The sequence below is a fragment of the Bombina bombina genome, chromosome 3 (genome assembly GCF_027579735.1).
Source record: "Bombina bombina isolate aBomBom1 chromosome 3, aBomBom1.pri, whole genome shotgun sequence".
NCBI lineage: Eukaryota > Metazoa > Chordata > Amphibia > Anura > Bombinatoridae > Bombina > Bombina bombina.
In genome coordinates, this window is record NC_069501.1 from 223477192 (window position 1) to 223494039 (window position 16848).

The window sequence follows — 16848 nt, forward strand, 5'->3', positions numbered from 1 at the left end:
GATCAATAAATCGGGACGGGTCACGACTCACTGGTGGTTGACACAGGCTGCACTGCAGGGAGCTTGCTCCTTCCCTCTCACTCACTTTCCCACTACTGAGCGGCATCATATGGATGTGGCCCCAACCCTGCGAAACGTGGCACTGCGTGCGTCAAGGTGGTGTCAGGACCAGCATTCATCTGTCCTACTCCTGCCTCCCGACCGCAAAATGAGTGGCGGACACTGCAAGGGCCAGTCACGGACACCTTGCCTATCCCTGATCTCTTGCACGCTCTGTCTTGCTGTGTCTCGCGCTGTCAGGATTGTTATTATTGTTGTGTTATTCTAAAACTCAGTCTCCTTCACGCTGAAGCTCCTGTTCAGTAAATGCCCAATGCCACCTTATCTTGCAATCTGAAGGGGATTTATAAAGGTGGGGGAGAATTGCAAAGACTTTTCAATAGATATGACTCTATACCCATCGGTACTGATTTTTATTATACTATTATACTTTTTTTGTATGATGTAACTAAGTATAAATGTAGTCTGATGATGATGATGATGAGGGCATTTGTAACTTTAAATTATAAGGAACATTTCTTTACAACGGCAATAATATATAGTTTTATATGTGTAAAATTATATTTCTCCAACATAGGTGTGTCCGGTCCACGGCGTCATCCTTACTTGTGGGATATTCTCTTCCCCAACAGGAAATGGCAAAGAGCCCAGCAAAGCTGGTCACATGATCCCTCCTAGGCTCCGCCTACCCCAGTCATTCTCTTTGCCGTTGTACAGGCAACATCTCCACGGAGATGGCTTAGAGTTTTTTAGTGTTTAACTGTAGTTTTTATTATTCAATCAAGAGTTTGTTATTTTGAAATAGTGCTGGTATGTACTATTTACTCAGAAACAGAAAAGAGATGAAGATTTCTGTTTGTATGAGGAAAATGATTTTAGCAACCGTCACTAAAATCCATGGCTGTTCCACACAGGACTGTTGAGAGCAATTAACTTCAGTTGGGGGAACAGTGTGCAGTCTCTTGCTGCTTGAGGTATGACACATTCTAACAAGACGATGTAATGCTGGAAGCTGTCATTTTCCCTATGGGATCCGGTAAGCCATGTTTATTCAGCAAGTAAATAAGGGCTTCACAAGGGCTTATTAAGACTGTAGACTTTTTCTGGGCTAAATCGATTCATTATTAACACATATTTAGCCTTGAGGAATCATTTTATCTGGGTATTTTGATATAATAATATCGGCAGGCACTGTATTAGACACCTTATTCTTTAGGGGCTTTCCCAAAGCATAAGCAGAGCCTCATTTTCGCGCCGGTGTTGCGCACTTGTTTTTGAGAGGCATGGCATGCAGTCGCATGTGAGAGGAGCTCTGATACTTAGAAAAGACTTTCTGAAGGCGTCATTTGGTATCGTATTCCCCTTTGGGCTTGGTTGGGTCTCAGCAAAGCAGATACCAGGGACTGTAAAGGGGTTAAAGTTCAAAACGGCTCCGGTTCCGTTATTTTAAGGGTTAAAGCTTCCAAATTTGGTGTGCAATACTTTTAAGACTTTAAGACACTGTGGTGAAAATTTGGTGAATTTTGAACAATTCCTTCATGTTTTTTCGCAATTGCAGTAATAAAGTGTGTTCAGTTTAAAATTTAAAGTGACAGTAACGGTTTTATTTTAAAACGTTTTTTGTACTTTGTTATCAAGTTTATGCCTGTTTAACATGTCTGAACTACCAGATAGACTGTGTTCTGAATGTGGGGAAGCCAGAATTCCTATTCATTTAAATAAATGTGATTTATGTGATAATGACAATGATGCCCAAGATGATTCCTCAAGTGAGGGGAGTAAGCATGGTACTGCATCATTCCCTCCTTCGTCTACACGAGTCTTGCCCACTCAGGAGGCCCCTAGTACATCTAGCGCGCCAATACTCCTTACTATGCAACAATTAACGGCTGTAATGGATAATTCTGTCAAAAACATTTTAGCCAAAATGAACACTTATCAGCGTAAGCGCGGCTGCTCTGTTTTAGATACTGAAGAGCATGACGACGCTGATAATAATATTTCCGAAGGGCCCCTAACCCAGTCTGATGGGGCCAGGGAGGTTTTGTCTGAGGGAGAAATTACTGATTCAGGGAACATTTCTCAACAGGCTGAACCTGATGTGATTGCATTTAAATTTAAGTTGGAACATCTCCGCATTCTGCTTAAGGAGGTATTATCCACTTTGGATGATTGTGACAAGTTGGTCATCCCGGAGAAACTATGTAAAATGGACAAGTTCCTAGAGGTGCCGGGGCTTCCAGAAGCTTTTCCTATACCCAAGCGGGTGGCGGACATTGTTAATAAGGAATGGGAAAGGCCCGGTATTCCTTTCGTCCCTCCCCCCATATTTAAAAATTTTTTCCTATGGTCGACCCCAGAAAGGACTTATGGCAGACAGTCCCCAAGGTCGAGGGAGCGGTTTCCACTTTAAACAAACGCACCACTATACCCATAGAGGATAGTTGTGCTTTCAAAGATCCTATGGATAAAAAATTAGAAGGTTTGCTTAAAAAGATGTTTGTTCAGCAAGGTTACCTTCTACAACCAATTTCATGCATTGTCCCTGTCGCTACAGCCGCATGTTTCTGGTTCGATGATCTGATAAAGGCGGTCGATAGTGATTCTCCTCCTTTTGAGGAGATTATGGACAGAATCAATGCTCTCAAATTGGCTAATTCTTTCACCCTAGACGCCACTTTGCAATTGGCTAGGTTAGCGGCTAAGAATTCTGGGTTTGCTATTGTGGCGCGCAGAGCGCTTTGGTTGAAATCTTGGTCGGCTGATGCGTCTTCCAAGAACAAGCTACTTAACATTCCTTTCAAGGGGAAAACGCTGTTTGGCCCTGACTTGAAAGAGATTATCTCTGATATCACTGGGGGTAAGGGCCACGCCCTTCCTCAGGATCGGCCTTTCAAGGCAAAAAATAAACCTAATTTTCGTCCCTTTCGTAGAAACGGACCAGCCCAAGGTGCTACGTCCTCTAAGCAAGAGGGTAATACTTCTCAAGCCAAGCCAGCTTGGAGACCAATGCAAGGCTGGAACAAGGGAAAGCAGGCCAAGAAACCTGCCACTGCTACCAAGACAGCATGAAATGTTGGCCCCCGATCCGGGACCGGATCTGGTGGGGGGCAGACTCTCTCTCTTCGCTCAGGCTTGGGCAAGAGATGTTCTGGATCCTTGGGCGCTAGAAATAGTCTCCCAAGGTTATCTTCTGGAATTCAAGGGACTTCCCCCAAGGGGGAGGTTCCACAGGTCTCAGTTGTCTTCAGACCACATAAAAAGACAGGCATTCTTACATTGTGTAGAAGACCTGTTAAAAATGGGAGTGATTCATCCTGTTCCATTAAGAGAACAAGGGATGGGGTTCTACTCCAATCTGTTCATAGTTCCCAAAAAAGAGGGAACGTTCAGACCAATCTTAGATCTCAAGATCTTAAACAAGTTTCTCAAGGTTCCATCGTTCAAGATGGAAACCATTCGAACTATTCTTCCTTCCATCCAGGAAGGTCAATTCATGACCACGGTGGATTTAAAGGATGCGTATCTACATATTCCTATCCACAAGGAACATCATCGGTTCCTAAGGTTCGCATTCCTGGACAAACATTACCAGTTCGTGGCGCTTCCTTTCGGATTAGCCACTGCTCCAAGGATTTTCACAAAGGTACTAGGGTCCCTTCTAGCTGTGCTAAGACCAAGGGGCATTGCTGTAGTACCTTACTTGGACGACATTCTGATTCAAGCGTCGTCCCTTCCTCAAGCAAAGGCTCACACGGACATTGTCCTGGCCTTTCTCAGATCTCACGGATGGAAAGTGAACGTGGAAAAGAGTTCTCTATCCCCGTCAACAAGGGTTCCCTTCTTGGGAACAATAATAGACTCCTTAGAAATGAGGATTTTTCTGACAGAGGCCAGAAAAACAAAACTTCTAGACTCTTGTCGGATACTTCATTCCGTTCCTCTTCCTTCCATAGCTCAGTGCATGGAAGTGATCGGGTTGATGGTAGCGGCAATGGACATAGTTCCTTTTGCGCGCATTCATCTAAGACCATTACAACTGTGCATGCTCAGTCAGTGGAATGGGGACTATACAGACTTGTCTCCGAAGATACAAGTAAATCAGAGGACCAGAGACTCACTCCGTTGGTGGCTGTCCCTGGACAACCTGTCACAAGGGATGACATTCCGCAGACCAGAGTGGGTCATTGTCACGACCGACGCCAGTCTGATGGGCTGGGGCGCGGTCTGGGGATCCCTGAAAGCTCAGGGTCTTTGGTCTCGGGAAGAATCTCTTCTACCGATAAATATTCTGGAACTGAGAGCGATATTCAATGCTCTCAAGGCTTGGCCTCAGCTAGCGAGGGCCAAGTTCATACGGTTTCAATCAGACAACATGACAACTGTTGCGTACATCAACCATCAGGGGGGAACAAGGAGTTCCCTAGCGATGGAAGAAGTGACCAAAATCATTCTATGGGCGGAGTCTCACTCCTGCCACCTGTCTGCTATCCACATCCCAGGAGTGGAAAATTGGGAAGCGGATTTTCTGAGTCGTCAGACATTGCATCCGGGGGAGTGGGAACTCCATCCGGAAATCTTTGCCCAAGTCACTCAGCTGTGGGGCATTCCAGACATGGATCTGATGGCCTCTCGTCAGAACTTCAAAGTTCCTTGCTACGGGTCCAGATCCAGGGATCCCAAGGCGGCTCTAGTGGATGCACTAGTAGCACCTTGGACCTTCAAACTAGCTTATGTGTTCCCGCCGTTTCCTCTCATCCCCAGGCTGGTAGCCAGGATCAATCAGGAGAGGGCGTCGGTGATCTTGATAGCTCCTGCGTGGCCACGCAGGACTTGGTATGCAGATCTGGTGAATATGTCATCGGCTCCACCTTGGAAGCTACCTTTGAGACGAGACCTTCTTGTTCAGGGTCCGTTCGAACATCCGAATCTGGTTTCACTCCAGCTGACTGCTTGGAGATTGAACGCTTGATCTTATCGAAGCGAGGGTTCTCAGATTCTGTTATCGATACTCTTGTTCAGGCCAGAAAGCCTGTAACTAGAAAGATTTACCACAAAATTTGGAAAAAATATATCTGTTGGTGTGAATCTAAAGGATTCCCTTGGGACAAGGTTAAGATTCCTAGGATTCTATCCTTCCTTCAAGAAGGATTGGAAAAGGGATTATCTGCAAGTTCCCTGAAGGGACAGATTTCTGCCTTGTCGGTGTTACTTCACAAAAAACTGGCTGCTGTGCCAGATGTTCAAGCCTTTGTTCAGGCTCTGGTTAGAATTAAGCCTGTTTACAAAACTTTGACTCCTCCTTGGAGTCTCAATTTAGTTCTTTCAGTTCTTCAGGGGGTTCCGTTTGAACCCTTGCACTCCGTTGATATTAAGTTATTATCTTGGAAAGTTTTGTTTTTAGTTGCAATTTCTTCTGCCAGAAGAGTTTCAGAATTATCTGCTCTGCAGTGTTCTCCTCCTTATCTGGTGTTCCATGCAGATAAGGTGGTTTTACGTACTAAACCTGGTTTTCTTCCAAAGGTTGTTTCTAACAAAAACATTAACCAGGAGATTATCGTACCTTCTCTGTGTCCGAAACCAGTTTCAAAGAAGGAACGTTTGTTGCACAATTTGGATGTTGTTCGCGCTCTAAAATTCTATTTGGATGCTACAAAGGATTTTAGACAAACATCTTCCTTGTTTGTTGTTTATTCCGGTAAAAGGAGAGGTCAAAAAGCAACTTCTACCTCTCTCTCTTTTTGGATTAAAAGCATCATCAGATTGGTTTACGAGACTGCCGGACGGCAGCCTCCCGAAAGAATCACAGCTCATTCCACTAGGGCTGTGGCTTCCACATGGGCCTTCAAGAACGAGGCTTCTGTTGATCAGATATGTAGGGCAGCGACTTGGTCTTCACTGCACACTTTTACCAAATTTTACAAGTTTGATACTTTTGCTTCTTCTGAGGCTATTTTTGGGAGAAAGGTTTTGCAAGCCGTGGTGCCTTCCATTTAGGTGACCTGATTTGCTCCCTCCCTTCATCCGTGTCCTAAAGCTTTGGTATTGGTTCCCACAAGTAAGGATGACGCCGTGGACCGGACACACCTATGTTGGAGAAAACAGAATTTATGTTTACCTGATAAATTACTTTCTCCAACGGTGTGTCCGGTCCACGGCCCGCCCTGGTTTTTTTAATCAGGTCTGATAATTTATTTTCTTTAACTACAGTCACCACGGTACCATATGGTTTCTCCTATGCAAATATTCCTCCTTAACGTCGGTCGAATGACTGGGGTAGGCGGAGCCTAGGAGGGATCATGTGACCAGCTTTGCTGGGCTCTTTGCCATTTCCTGTTGGGGAAGAGAATATCCCACAAGTAAGGATGACGCCGTGGACCGGACACACCGTTGGAGAAAGTAATTTATCAGGTAAACATAAATTCTGTTTTTGATAACTGAATATGTTGCCTTTTTTTTCTTGATGTTAACAGCAGAGAAATGGCAGGCGGTGTACACCATACTGGAAGCTTTTGGCAACAGCAGCACCAGCCTCAATGGAAATGCCACTCGCTTTTCTCAGATCATCTCATTAGACTTTGACCAAGCAGGTCAGGTGTCTTCTGCTTCTATTCAGGTGAGTGTAGTAGTTCTTGTGCATGTGAATATGCAAGTAGGAACCCCCAGTTCTGTTACTGGTAGAGCACAACTTCTAAAAGAAAACCAAATACATATTTTTTCTTTTTCTTGGTGTCCAATGTAGAATGTATTTTTTTAATTTTCATAATGTTCATTTTGAAACTAGTTGTGCTTTTAGTTCTTGGAAGTCCTGGAGATATTACTGTGTCCAAAGTGACTTACAAATGTAAATGTCTGTGTATAAGAATGAATAAGCAAATAACTGAGCAAGGCAATTTAGTCATGTTTACTTTCTTTCATATGGGGGGCGAGAGTCCATGAGCTAGTTACTTATGGTATATACATTCCTACCAGGAGGGGGCAAAGTTTCCCAAACCTCAAATGCCTATAAATACACCTCCCACTTCACTCATACCTCAGTTTAAAAACTTTGCCTCCTTAGGAGGTGGTGAAGCATGATGTGCTTGATTTCTTTAGTGAAAGGCGCTTCTAAGCATATTGAAGCCCAGTTCCTCTCTAAGTGCAGTGTTTGTCTGAGGGATGTGAAGGGAGTATTGCCTGATGATGCCATGTTTTCACCTATGGGAAAGGTTTTCATAAGGCTCTCTGTAAATCGGTCGCATTGATTCATCTGCTGCCTCCCTTTATAGATCGACAATATACTCTTGTACCATTACCTCTGCTGATATATTTCAGTACTGGTTTGGCTGTCTGCTATATGTGGATGGGTGTCTTAAAGGTAAGTATGTCAATGTATCTTTTTTTTAACAAAGACACTCTCTCAACTATGGATTAGGCACTTTTTAAGTAAAGTTGTTCTATATTGTTTATATATATATATATATATATATATATATATATATATATATATATATATATATATATATATATATATATAGTCAGTTGTTTAGTGCTCCTTATATATTATGAATGTACAACAGGTTTGTTTCAGTTTGAAACATATCTTAGTATGTCTTGGCATGTCTTAGGGGAAAAAAAGGCATGTCTTTACATGTTTGGGGATAAAACTCCACCCCCAAATCACCCCTGTGTTTTATTTTATTTTTGTTAGAAAGCTATATGCAGCACGTTATATCACTGCTTATTTCAATGCTTCATTTTTTATATATTAGCACTGTTTCCCACTCTCTCAAGCCTGCTATATATAAGAGCATAGATATAAAATAGCAAACTATATATATATATATATATATATATATATATATATATATATATATATATATATATAGTGTGTGTATATATATATATATCTATATATATCTATCTATCTATATATATATATATATATATATATATATATATATCTATATCTATAAATATCTATATATAAAATCCATTATAGAAGAGGACTGCACTCACTGGATTTGGTATATAAAATAATTTTTTTTATTAAGGTGACGTTTCGGGGTACGCAGACCCCTTCCTCAGACCAGGCAACAGTGCAAATGAACAGTGTGCAATATAAAGCAACATAGCCCCTCCCATCAAACAATTAGTGAAATTGCGCCAAAACCTATGTAACCATGACAACAGGTGAATCACCTAATTAACATTATTCCTACCTTTACTAATGTAAAGTATAACAGTATAATTGTGCAAACCATATAAGTGTATCTTAAAACTATTCTCAAACAATAAATGACATGACATATGAGTAGCACCTAAAACACTCAAGGTGCACACAAAGAAATAAAATGTCCCCCTACAATGTGATGTGTGACATACTGAAATAGCTACCACAAAGAAACAACTTAACATCGATAAAGGCAGTCTATAGGAAACAGCGCTCAATAAAAGATAGTTGCAGGACCTAGGCAGTATATCAGCATTTAAACATTAGTGCATCAGTATCTCTCAGTAAAACATACTTCTCAGTAAACAAAGGACAAGTAGAGAAAAAGGACAAGTAGAGAAAAACGGCTCAATAAAAGATAGTTGCAGGACCTAGGCAGTATATCAGCATTTAAACATTAGTGCATCAGTATCTCTCAGTAAAATATACTTCTCAGTAAACAAAGGACAAGTAGAGAAAAAGGACAAGTAGAGAAAAAGGGCTCATAGCCAGAAAAACACGTATGTCAAGATTTAGGCAAGCATGTAGATGTGTGTGTCAATTGTTGAACATCAGTAGGTATATCGTATAGCATCCATAGACTAATCTTAGAGAGAAAGAGGGTGTCATCACACCATCACCGACTACTGAGCCTAAGGGGTAATATAGATAATTTCAAAGCAGTGTGATACATACAAAGAGTCAGCAACGTAAGATCGCTATTTATATCTCAAAGGGGAAAAAAATATATATCTCTACCAGCCAGCACTGTCTTTAGTTCAGGTAACTTACTTGGCATGAGATGTGATAGATACTGTCAAAGTGGTTGCTGCGTGTTGCAGAGAGGGAGCTGGAGACAAGATGTGTCAGAAGTTTCAAAAACAGGCGCGGATCAACACAGTCCCGCGTCTGTGTCAACGGTGTCAGCGAGCATGGCTAATTTGCATAGCCGTCTGACATCATCAGGGGGGTGTGTATCAAGCAGTCAGTAAACATAGATGACAGCTAACCGATGTTAGCCGCAACTGCTGGGGCAAGCCAAAAAATGATTGTACATACCTACACTTGTAGGAAAGGGGCGAATTGTCTAAACATCTGAGTATATATCACAAAAACAACAGCATAACATGAGTCTATATTGCTTGTATACTTCTATCATATCCCAAAAAGGCTAAGAGAAGCCGTCAGACTTGCAGATAGTTGTATGGATCTGAGAGCCTTAGTCTGCCCAAAATGTGCTAATGTATGTTATGAGTACCATATCTATCCAGAGAGCCATATGTGTACGAAACAGTATAGGTATTAGGGTTAGTAAATGTACTTAAAGAGAGCATAGTCTACCAGAATGTTGGTGCTAGAGCTAATCATGATACAAAATAAACAACCAAAAATCCTATACTGGTAAAACATATGCCAGAGTCTTGTGCCTGAGTAACATGTTACTCCTACAGTGGGATCTCAGTGTTACAATCATAGTTCCCCTGTTACAATTGGCAATCAAGTGTGGTTATATGCAAAAGATAAAATCAGGGTTATATTAACAGCGAGCCATGGTATCCAGATAAATCAAAGCATATGCATAGTCAGTGGGCAAATTTTGGAAGTAAAAGTAAAACATCCTATCACTATGCAAACAGATATTGATGATATGGCCAATGTATGTTCTTGCCTAAATCAGGAAACCTTGCCATATAGGGTAGGTATCATGCACAGTCCGAGGAAGGACCATTGCTGGTTACACAGATATTATAGGAAACAGTGCCAGTCATTGGACATATTAAGTCCCCTCGGGTATAGGGTGTCAAGTCTGTGTATCCACTTGGTCTCCCTCTGCAGGAGTATTCTATCCCGATTACCCCCCCGCCGTAGCGGTGGGACGTGGTCAATGAGGATAAAACGTATGTCGGTTACCTTATGCTTGGCCTGTAGGAAGTGTCTAGCCACTGGTTGGTCTGCTGTTCCCTTATCCAAAGCAGTACGAATTTCTGAACGGTGATTTGCCATTCTTATCCGTGCGTTGTTGGATGTTTTACCAACGTAATATTTTCCACAACAGCAGCTTAGAAGGTATACAACGTGACTTGTTGTGCATGTGATAAAGTGCCTTATGGTGTACTTCTGTGTGGTATGTGGGTGTCGAAACACCTTGCAGGGGATCATGCCACTGCAGGTGGTGCACCCCAGGCATATGAAGCAACCTGTTTTAGTGGATTTTAGCCACTTCTTTGTGTAGCTTTGCTCTGGGTCCGTCTGCATCAATAGATCCCTGAGGCTTCTGCCACGTCTGTATCCCATGATTGGTGGGTCCAAGTGTCCAAAGGGGAGCGTTTGGTCGGTGCCAAGGATTTCCCATCCGTTTTTGATATAATCAGCCAAGACCTTTTTCCCTTTGTTATAGGACCTAATATAGGTGGTTGTAAAAAACATTCTTGGTTTCTTGTCAGCAGGGTTTGTTCGTTCGTTTTCAGGCATTAATTCTTGTCTTACTTCCTCTAACAGTTCAGGTGAGTAGCCCCTCTGCAGGAATTTGTTGGACATTTCATCCATTTGGGTTAACCTGTTGGTTGCCTCAGTATTGTTCCTCATTACCCTGATCATTTGGGATTTCACAATAGCCCTCCTGGTCTGTGGCGGGTGGTTACTTGTTGCCTCAAGTAAAGAATTCCGATCTGTGGGTTTTGTGTATATAGTTGTAGATAGTTGTAGATCTTACGTTGATGACTCTTTGTATGTATTGCAATCACACTGCTTTGAAATTATCTATATTACCCCTTAGGCTCAGTAGTCGGTGATGGTGTGATGACACCCTCTTTCTCTCTAAGATTAGTCTATGGATGCTATACGATATACCTACTGATGTTCAACAATTGACACACACATCTACATGCTTGCCTAAATCTTGACATACGTGTTTTTCTGGCTATGAGCCCTTTTTCTCTACTTGTCCTTTTTCTCTACTTGTCCTTTGTTTACTGAGAAGTATGTTTTACTGAGAGATACTGATGCACTAATGTTTAAATGCTGATATACTGCCTAGGTCCTGCAACTATCTTTTATTGAGCGCCGTTTTCTCCAACATAGGTGTGTCCGGTCCACGGCGTCATCCTTACTTGTGGGATATTCTCCTCCCCAACAGGAAATGGCAAAGAGCCCAGCAAAGCTGGTCACATGATCCCTCCTAGGCTCCGCCTTCCCCAGTCATTCTCTTTGCCGTTGTACAGGCAACATCTCCACGGAGATGGCTTAGAGTTTTTTAGTGTTTAACTGTAGTTTTTATTATTCAATCAAGAGTTTGTTATTTTAAAATAGTGCTGGTATGTACTATTTACTCTGAAACAGAAAAGAGATGAAGATTTCTGTTTGTAAGAGGAAAATGATTTTAGCAACCGTTACTAAAATCGATGGCTGTTTCCACACAGGACTGTTGAGAGGAATTAACTTCAGTTGGGGGAACAGTGAGCAGACTTTTGCTGCTTGAGGTATGACACATTCTAACAAGACGATGTAATGCTGGAAGCTGTCATTTTCCCTATGGGATCCGGTAAGCCATTTTTATTACAGAAAGAAAAAAAGGGCTTCACAAGGGCTTTTTAAGACTGTAGACATTTTCTGGGCTAAATCGATTTATATATAAACATATTTTATGCTTCATAGCCTTGAGGAATTATTTTAATCTTGGGAATTATGTAAAATAACCGGCAGGCACTGTATTGGACACCTTATTCTCTAGGGGCTTTCCCTAATCACAGGCAGAGTCTCATTTTCGCGCCTCTATTGCGCACTTGTTTTTGAGAAGCATGACATGCAGATGCATGTGTGAGGAGCTCTGATACATAGAAAAGACTTTCTGAAGGCGTCATTTGGTATCGTATTCCCCTTTGGGCTTGGTTGGGTCTCAGCAAAGCAGATACCAGGGACTGTAAAGGGGTTAAATATAAAAACGGCTCCGGTTCCGTTATTTTAAGGGTTAAAGCTTCCAAATTTGGTGTGCAATACTTTTAAGGCTTTAAGACACTGTGGTGAAATTTTGGTGAATTTTGAACAATTCCTTCATACTTTTTCGCAATTGCAGTAATAAAGTGTGTTCAGTTTAAAATTTAAAGTGACAGTAACGGTTTATTTTAAAACGTTTTTTGTACTTTGTTATCAAGTTTTTGCCTGTTTAACATGTCTGAACTACCAGATAGACTGTGTTCTGAATGTGGGGAAGCCAAGGTTCCTTCTCATTTAAATAGATGTGATTTATGTGACACAAAATTTAGAGAAAATGATGCCCAAGATGATTCCTCAAGTGAGGGGAGTAAGCATGGTACTGCATCATCCCCTCCTTCGTCTACACCAGTCTTGCCCACACAGGAGGCCCCTAGTACATCTAGCGCGCCAATACTCCTTACTATGCAACAATTAACGGCTGTAATGGATAATTCTATCAAAAACATTTTAGCCAAAATGCCCACTTATCAGCGAAAGCGCGACTGCTCTGTTTTAGAAAATACTGAAGAGCATGAGGACGCTGATGATATTGGTTCTGAAGAGCCCCTACACCAGTCTGAGGGGGCCAGGGAGGTTTTGTCTGAGGGAGAAATTTCAGATTCAGGGAAAATTTCTCAACAAGCTGAACCTGATGTGATTACATTTAAATTTAAATTGGAACATCTCCGCGCTCTGCTTAAGGAGGTGTTATCCACTCTGGATGATTGTGAGAATTTGGTCATTCCAGAGAAACTATGTAAAATGGACAAGTTCCTAGAGGTCCCGGGGCCCCCCGAAGCTTTTCCTATACCCAAGCGGGTGGCGGACATTGTAAATAAAGAATGGGAAAGGCCCGGTATACCTTTCGTCCCTCCCCCCATATTTAAAAAATTGTTTCCTATGGTCGACCCCAGAAAGGACTTATGGCAGACAGTCCCCAAGGTCGAGGGGGCGGTTTCTACTCTAAACAAACGCACCACTATACCCATAGAAGATAGTTGTGCTTTCAAAGATCCTATGGATAAAAAATTAGAAGGTTTGCTTAAAAAGATGTTTGTTCAGCAAGGTTACCTTCTACAACCAATTTCATGCATTGTTCCTGTCACTACAGCAGCGTGTTTCTGGTTCGATAAGCTAGAAAAGGCGCTCAATAATAATTCTTCTTCTTATGAGGAGATTATGGACAGAATTCATGCTCTCAAATTGGCTAATTCTTTCATCCTAGACGCCACTTTGCAATTGGCTAGGTTAGCGGCGAAAAATTCTGGTTTTGCTATTGTGGCGCGCAGAGCGCTTTGGTTAAAATCTTGGTCAGCGGATGCGTCTTCCAAGAACAAATTGCTTAACATTCCTTTCAAGGGGAAAACGCTGTTTGGCCCTGACTTGAAAGAGATTATCTCTGATATCACTGGGGGCAAGGGCCACGCCCTTCCTCAGGATAGGTCTTTCAAGGCCAAAAATAAACCTAATTTTCGTCCCTTTCGCAGAAACGGACCAGCCCCAAGTGCTACGTCCTCTAAGCAAGAGGGTAATACTTCTCAAGCCAAGCCAGCCTGGGGACCAATGCAAGGCTGGAACAAAGGAAAGCAGGCCAAGAAACCTGCAACTGCTACCAAGACAGCATGAGATGTTGGCCCCCGATCCGGGACCGGATCTGGTGGGGGGCAGACTCTCTCTCTTCGCTCAGGCTTGGGCAAGAGATGTTCTGGATCCTTGGGCACTAGAAATAGTCTCCCAAGGTTATCTTCTGGAATTCAAGGGGCTTCCCCCAAGGGGGAGGTTCCACAGGTCTCAATTGTCTTCAGACCACATAAAAAGACAGGCATTCTTACATTGTGTAGAAGACCTGTTAAAAATGGGAGTGATTCATCCTGTTCCTTTAGGAGAACAAGGGATGGGGTTCTACTCCAATCTGTTCGTAGTTCCCAAAAAAGAGGGAACATTCAGACCAATCTTAGATCTCAAGATCCTAAACAAGTTTCTCAAGGTTCCATCGTTCAAAATGGAAACCATTCGAACAATTCTTCCTTCCATCCAGGAAGGTCAATTCATGACCACGGTGGATTTAAAGGATGCGTATCTACATATTCCTATCCACAAGGAACATCATCGGTTCCTAAGGTTCGCATTCCTGGACAAGCATTACCAGTTTGTGGCACTTCCGTTCGGATTAGCCACTGCTCCAAGGATTTTCACAAAGGTACTAGGGTCCCTTCTAGCGGTGCTAAGACCAAGGGGCATTGCAGTAGTACCTTACTTGGACGACATTCTGATTCAAGCGTCGTCCCTTCCTCAAGCAAAGGCTCACACGGACATTGTCCTGGCCTTTCTCAGATCTCACGGGTGGAAAGTGAACGTAGAAAAAAGTTCTCTATCTCCGTCAACAAGGGTTCCCTTCTTGGGAACAATAATAGACTCCTTAGAAATGAGAATTTTTCTGACAGAGGCCAGAAAATCAAAACTTCTAAACTCTTGTCAAATACTTCATTCTGTTCCTCTTCCTTCCATAGCGCAGTGCATGGAAGTAATAGGTTTGATGGTAGCGGCAATGGACATAGTTCCTTTTGCGCGAATTCATCTAAGACCATTACAACTGTGCATGCTCAGTCAGTGGAATGGGGACTATACAGACTTGTCTCCGACAATACAAGTAGATCAGAGGACCAGAGATTCACTCCGTTGGTGGCTGTCCCTGGACAACCTGTCACAGGGGATGAGCTTCCGCAGACCAGAGTGGGTCATTGTCACGACCGACGCCAGTCTGGTGGGCTGGGGCGCGGTCTGGGGACCCCTGAAAGCTCAGGGTCTTTGGTCTCGGGAAGAATCTCTTCTCCCGATAAATATTCTGGAACTGAGAGCGATATTCAATGCTCTCAAGGCTTGGCCTCAGCTAGCAAGGGCCAAGTTCATACGGTTTCAATCAGACAACATGACGACTGTTGCGTACATCAACCATCAGGGGGGAACAAGGAGTTCCCTGGCGATGGAAGAAGTGACCAAAATCATTCAATGGGCGGAGACTCACTCCTGCCACTTGTCTGCAATCCACATCCCAGGAGTGGAAAATTGGGAAGCGGATTTTCTGAGTCGTCAGACATTTCATCCGGGGGAGTGGGAACTCCATCCGGAAATCTTTGCCCAAATTACTCAATTGTGGGGCATTCCAGACATGGATCTGATGGCCTCTCGTCAGAACTTCAAGGTTCCTTGCTACGGGTCCAGATCCAGGGATCCCAAGGCGACTCTAGTAGATGCACTAGTAGCACCTTGGACCTTCAAACTAGCTTATGTATTCCCGCCGTTTCCTCTCATCCCCAGGCTGGTAGCCAGGATCAATCAGGAGAGGGCATCGGTGATCTTGATAGCTCCTGCGTGGCCACGCAGGACTTGGTATGCAGACCTGGTGAATATGTCATCGGCTCCACCATGGAAGCTACCTTTGAGACGAGACCTTCTTGTTCAAGGTCCGTTCGAACATCCGAATCTGGTCTCACTCCAACTGACTGCTTGGAGATTGAACGCTTGATCTTATCAAAGCGAGGGTTCTCAGATTCTGTCATTGATACTCTTGTTCAGGCCAGAAAGCCTGTAACTAGAAAAATTTACCACAAAATATGGAAAAAATATATCTGTTGGTGTGCATCTAAAGGATTCCCTTGGGACAAGGTAAAAATTCCTAAGATTCTATCCTTTCTTCAAGAAGGTTTGGAGAAAGGATTATCTGCAAGTTCCTTGAAGGGACAGATTTCTGCCTTGTCTGTGTTACTTCACAAAAAGCTGGCAGCTGTGCCAGATGTTCAAGCCTTTGTTCAGGCTCTGGTTAGAATCAAGCCTGTTTACAAACCTTTGACTCCTCCTTGGAGTCTCAATTTAGTTCTTTCAGTTCTTCAGGGGGTTCCGTTTGAACCCTTACATTCTGTTGATATTAAGTTATTATCTTGGAAAGTTTTGTTTTTGGTTGCAATTTCTTCTGCTAGAAGAGTTTCAGAATTATCTGCCCTGCAGTGTTCTCCTCCTTATCTGGTGTTCCATGCAGATAAGGTGGTTTTACGTACTAAACCTAGTTTTCTTCCGAAAGTTGTTTCTAACAAAAACATTAACCAGGAGATAGTCGTGCCTTCTTTGTGTCCGAATCCAGTTTCAAAGAAGGAACGTTTGTTGCACAATTTGGATGTTGTTCGTGCTCTAATATTCTATTTAGATGCTACAAAGGATTTTAGACAAACATCTTCCTTGTTTGTTGTTTATTCTGGTAAAAGGAGAGGTCAAAAAGCAACTTCTACCTCTCTCTCTTTTTGGATTAAAAGCATCATCAGATTGGCTTATGAGACTGCCGGACGGCAGCCTCCTGAAAGAATCACAGCTCATTCCACTAGGGCTGTGGCTTCCACATGGGCCTTCAAGAACGAGGCTTCTGTTGATCAGATATGTAAGGCAGCGACTTGGTCTTCACTGCACACTTTTACAAAATTTTACAAGTTTGATACTTTTGCTTCTTCTGAGGCTATTTTTGGGAGAAAGGTTTTGCAAGCCGTGGTGCCTTCCATCTAGGTGACCTGATTTGCTCCCTCCCTTCATCCGTGTCCTAAAGCTTTGGTATTGGTTCCCACAAGTAAGGATGACGC

At 42.8% G+C, this 16848-nt stretch overlaps 1 protein-coding gene across 9 annotated transcripts in view; it reads left to right on the plus strand.

The window, feature by feature from the left end:
• Positions 1-16848, plus strand: part of MYO18A (myosin XVIIIA) — a 527256-nt gene that overhangs the window by 62329 nt on the left and 448079 nt on the right. For all 9 annotated transcript variants that reach the window (XM_053706173.1, XM_053706175.1, XM_053706166.1 and 6 more), the window contains one exon: positions 6534-6676. In XM_053706173.1, coding sequence (XP_053562148.1) covers positions 6534-6676 — 143 coding nt within the window. The remainder of the gene's footprint in view (positions 1-6533; positions 6677-16848) is intronic.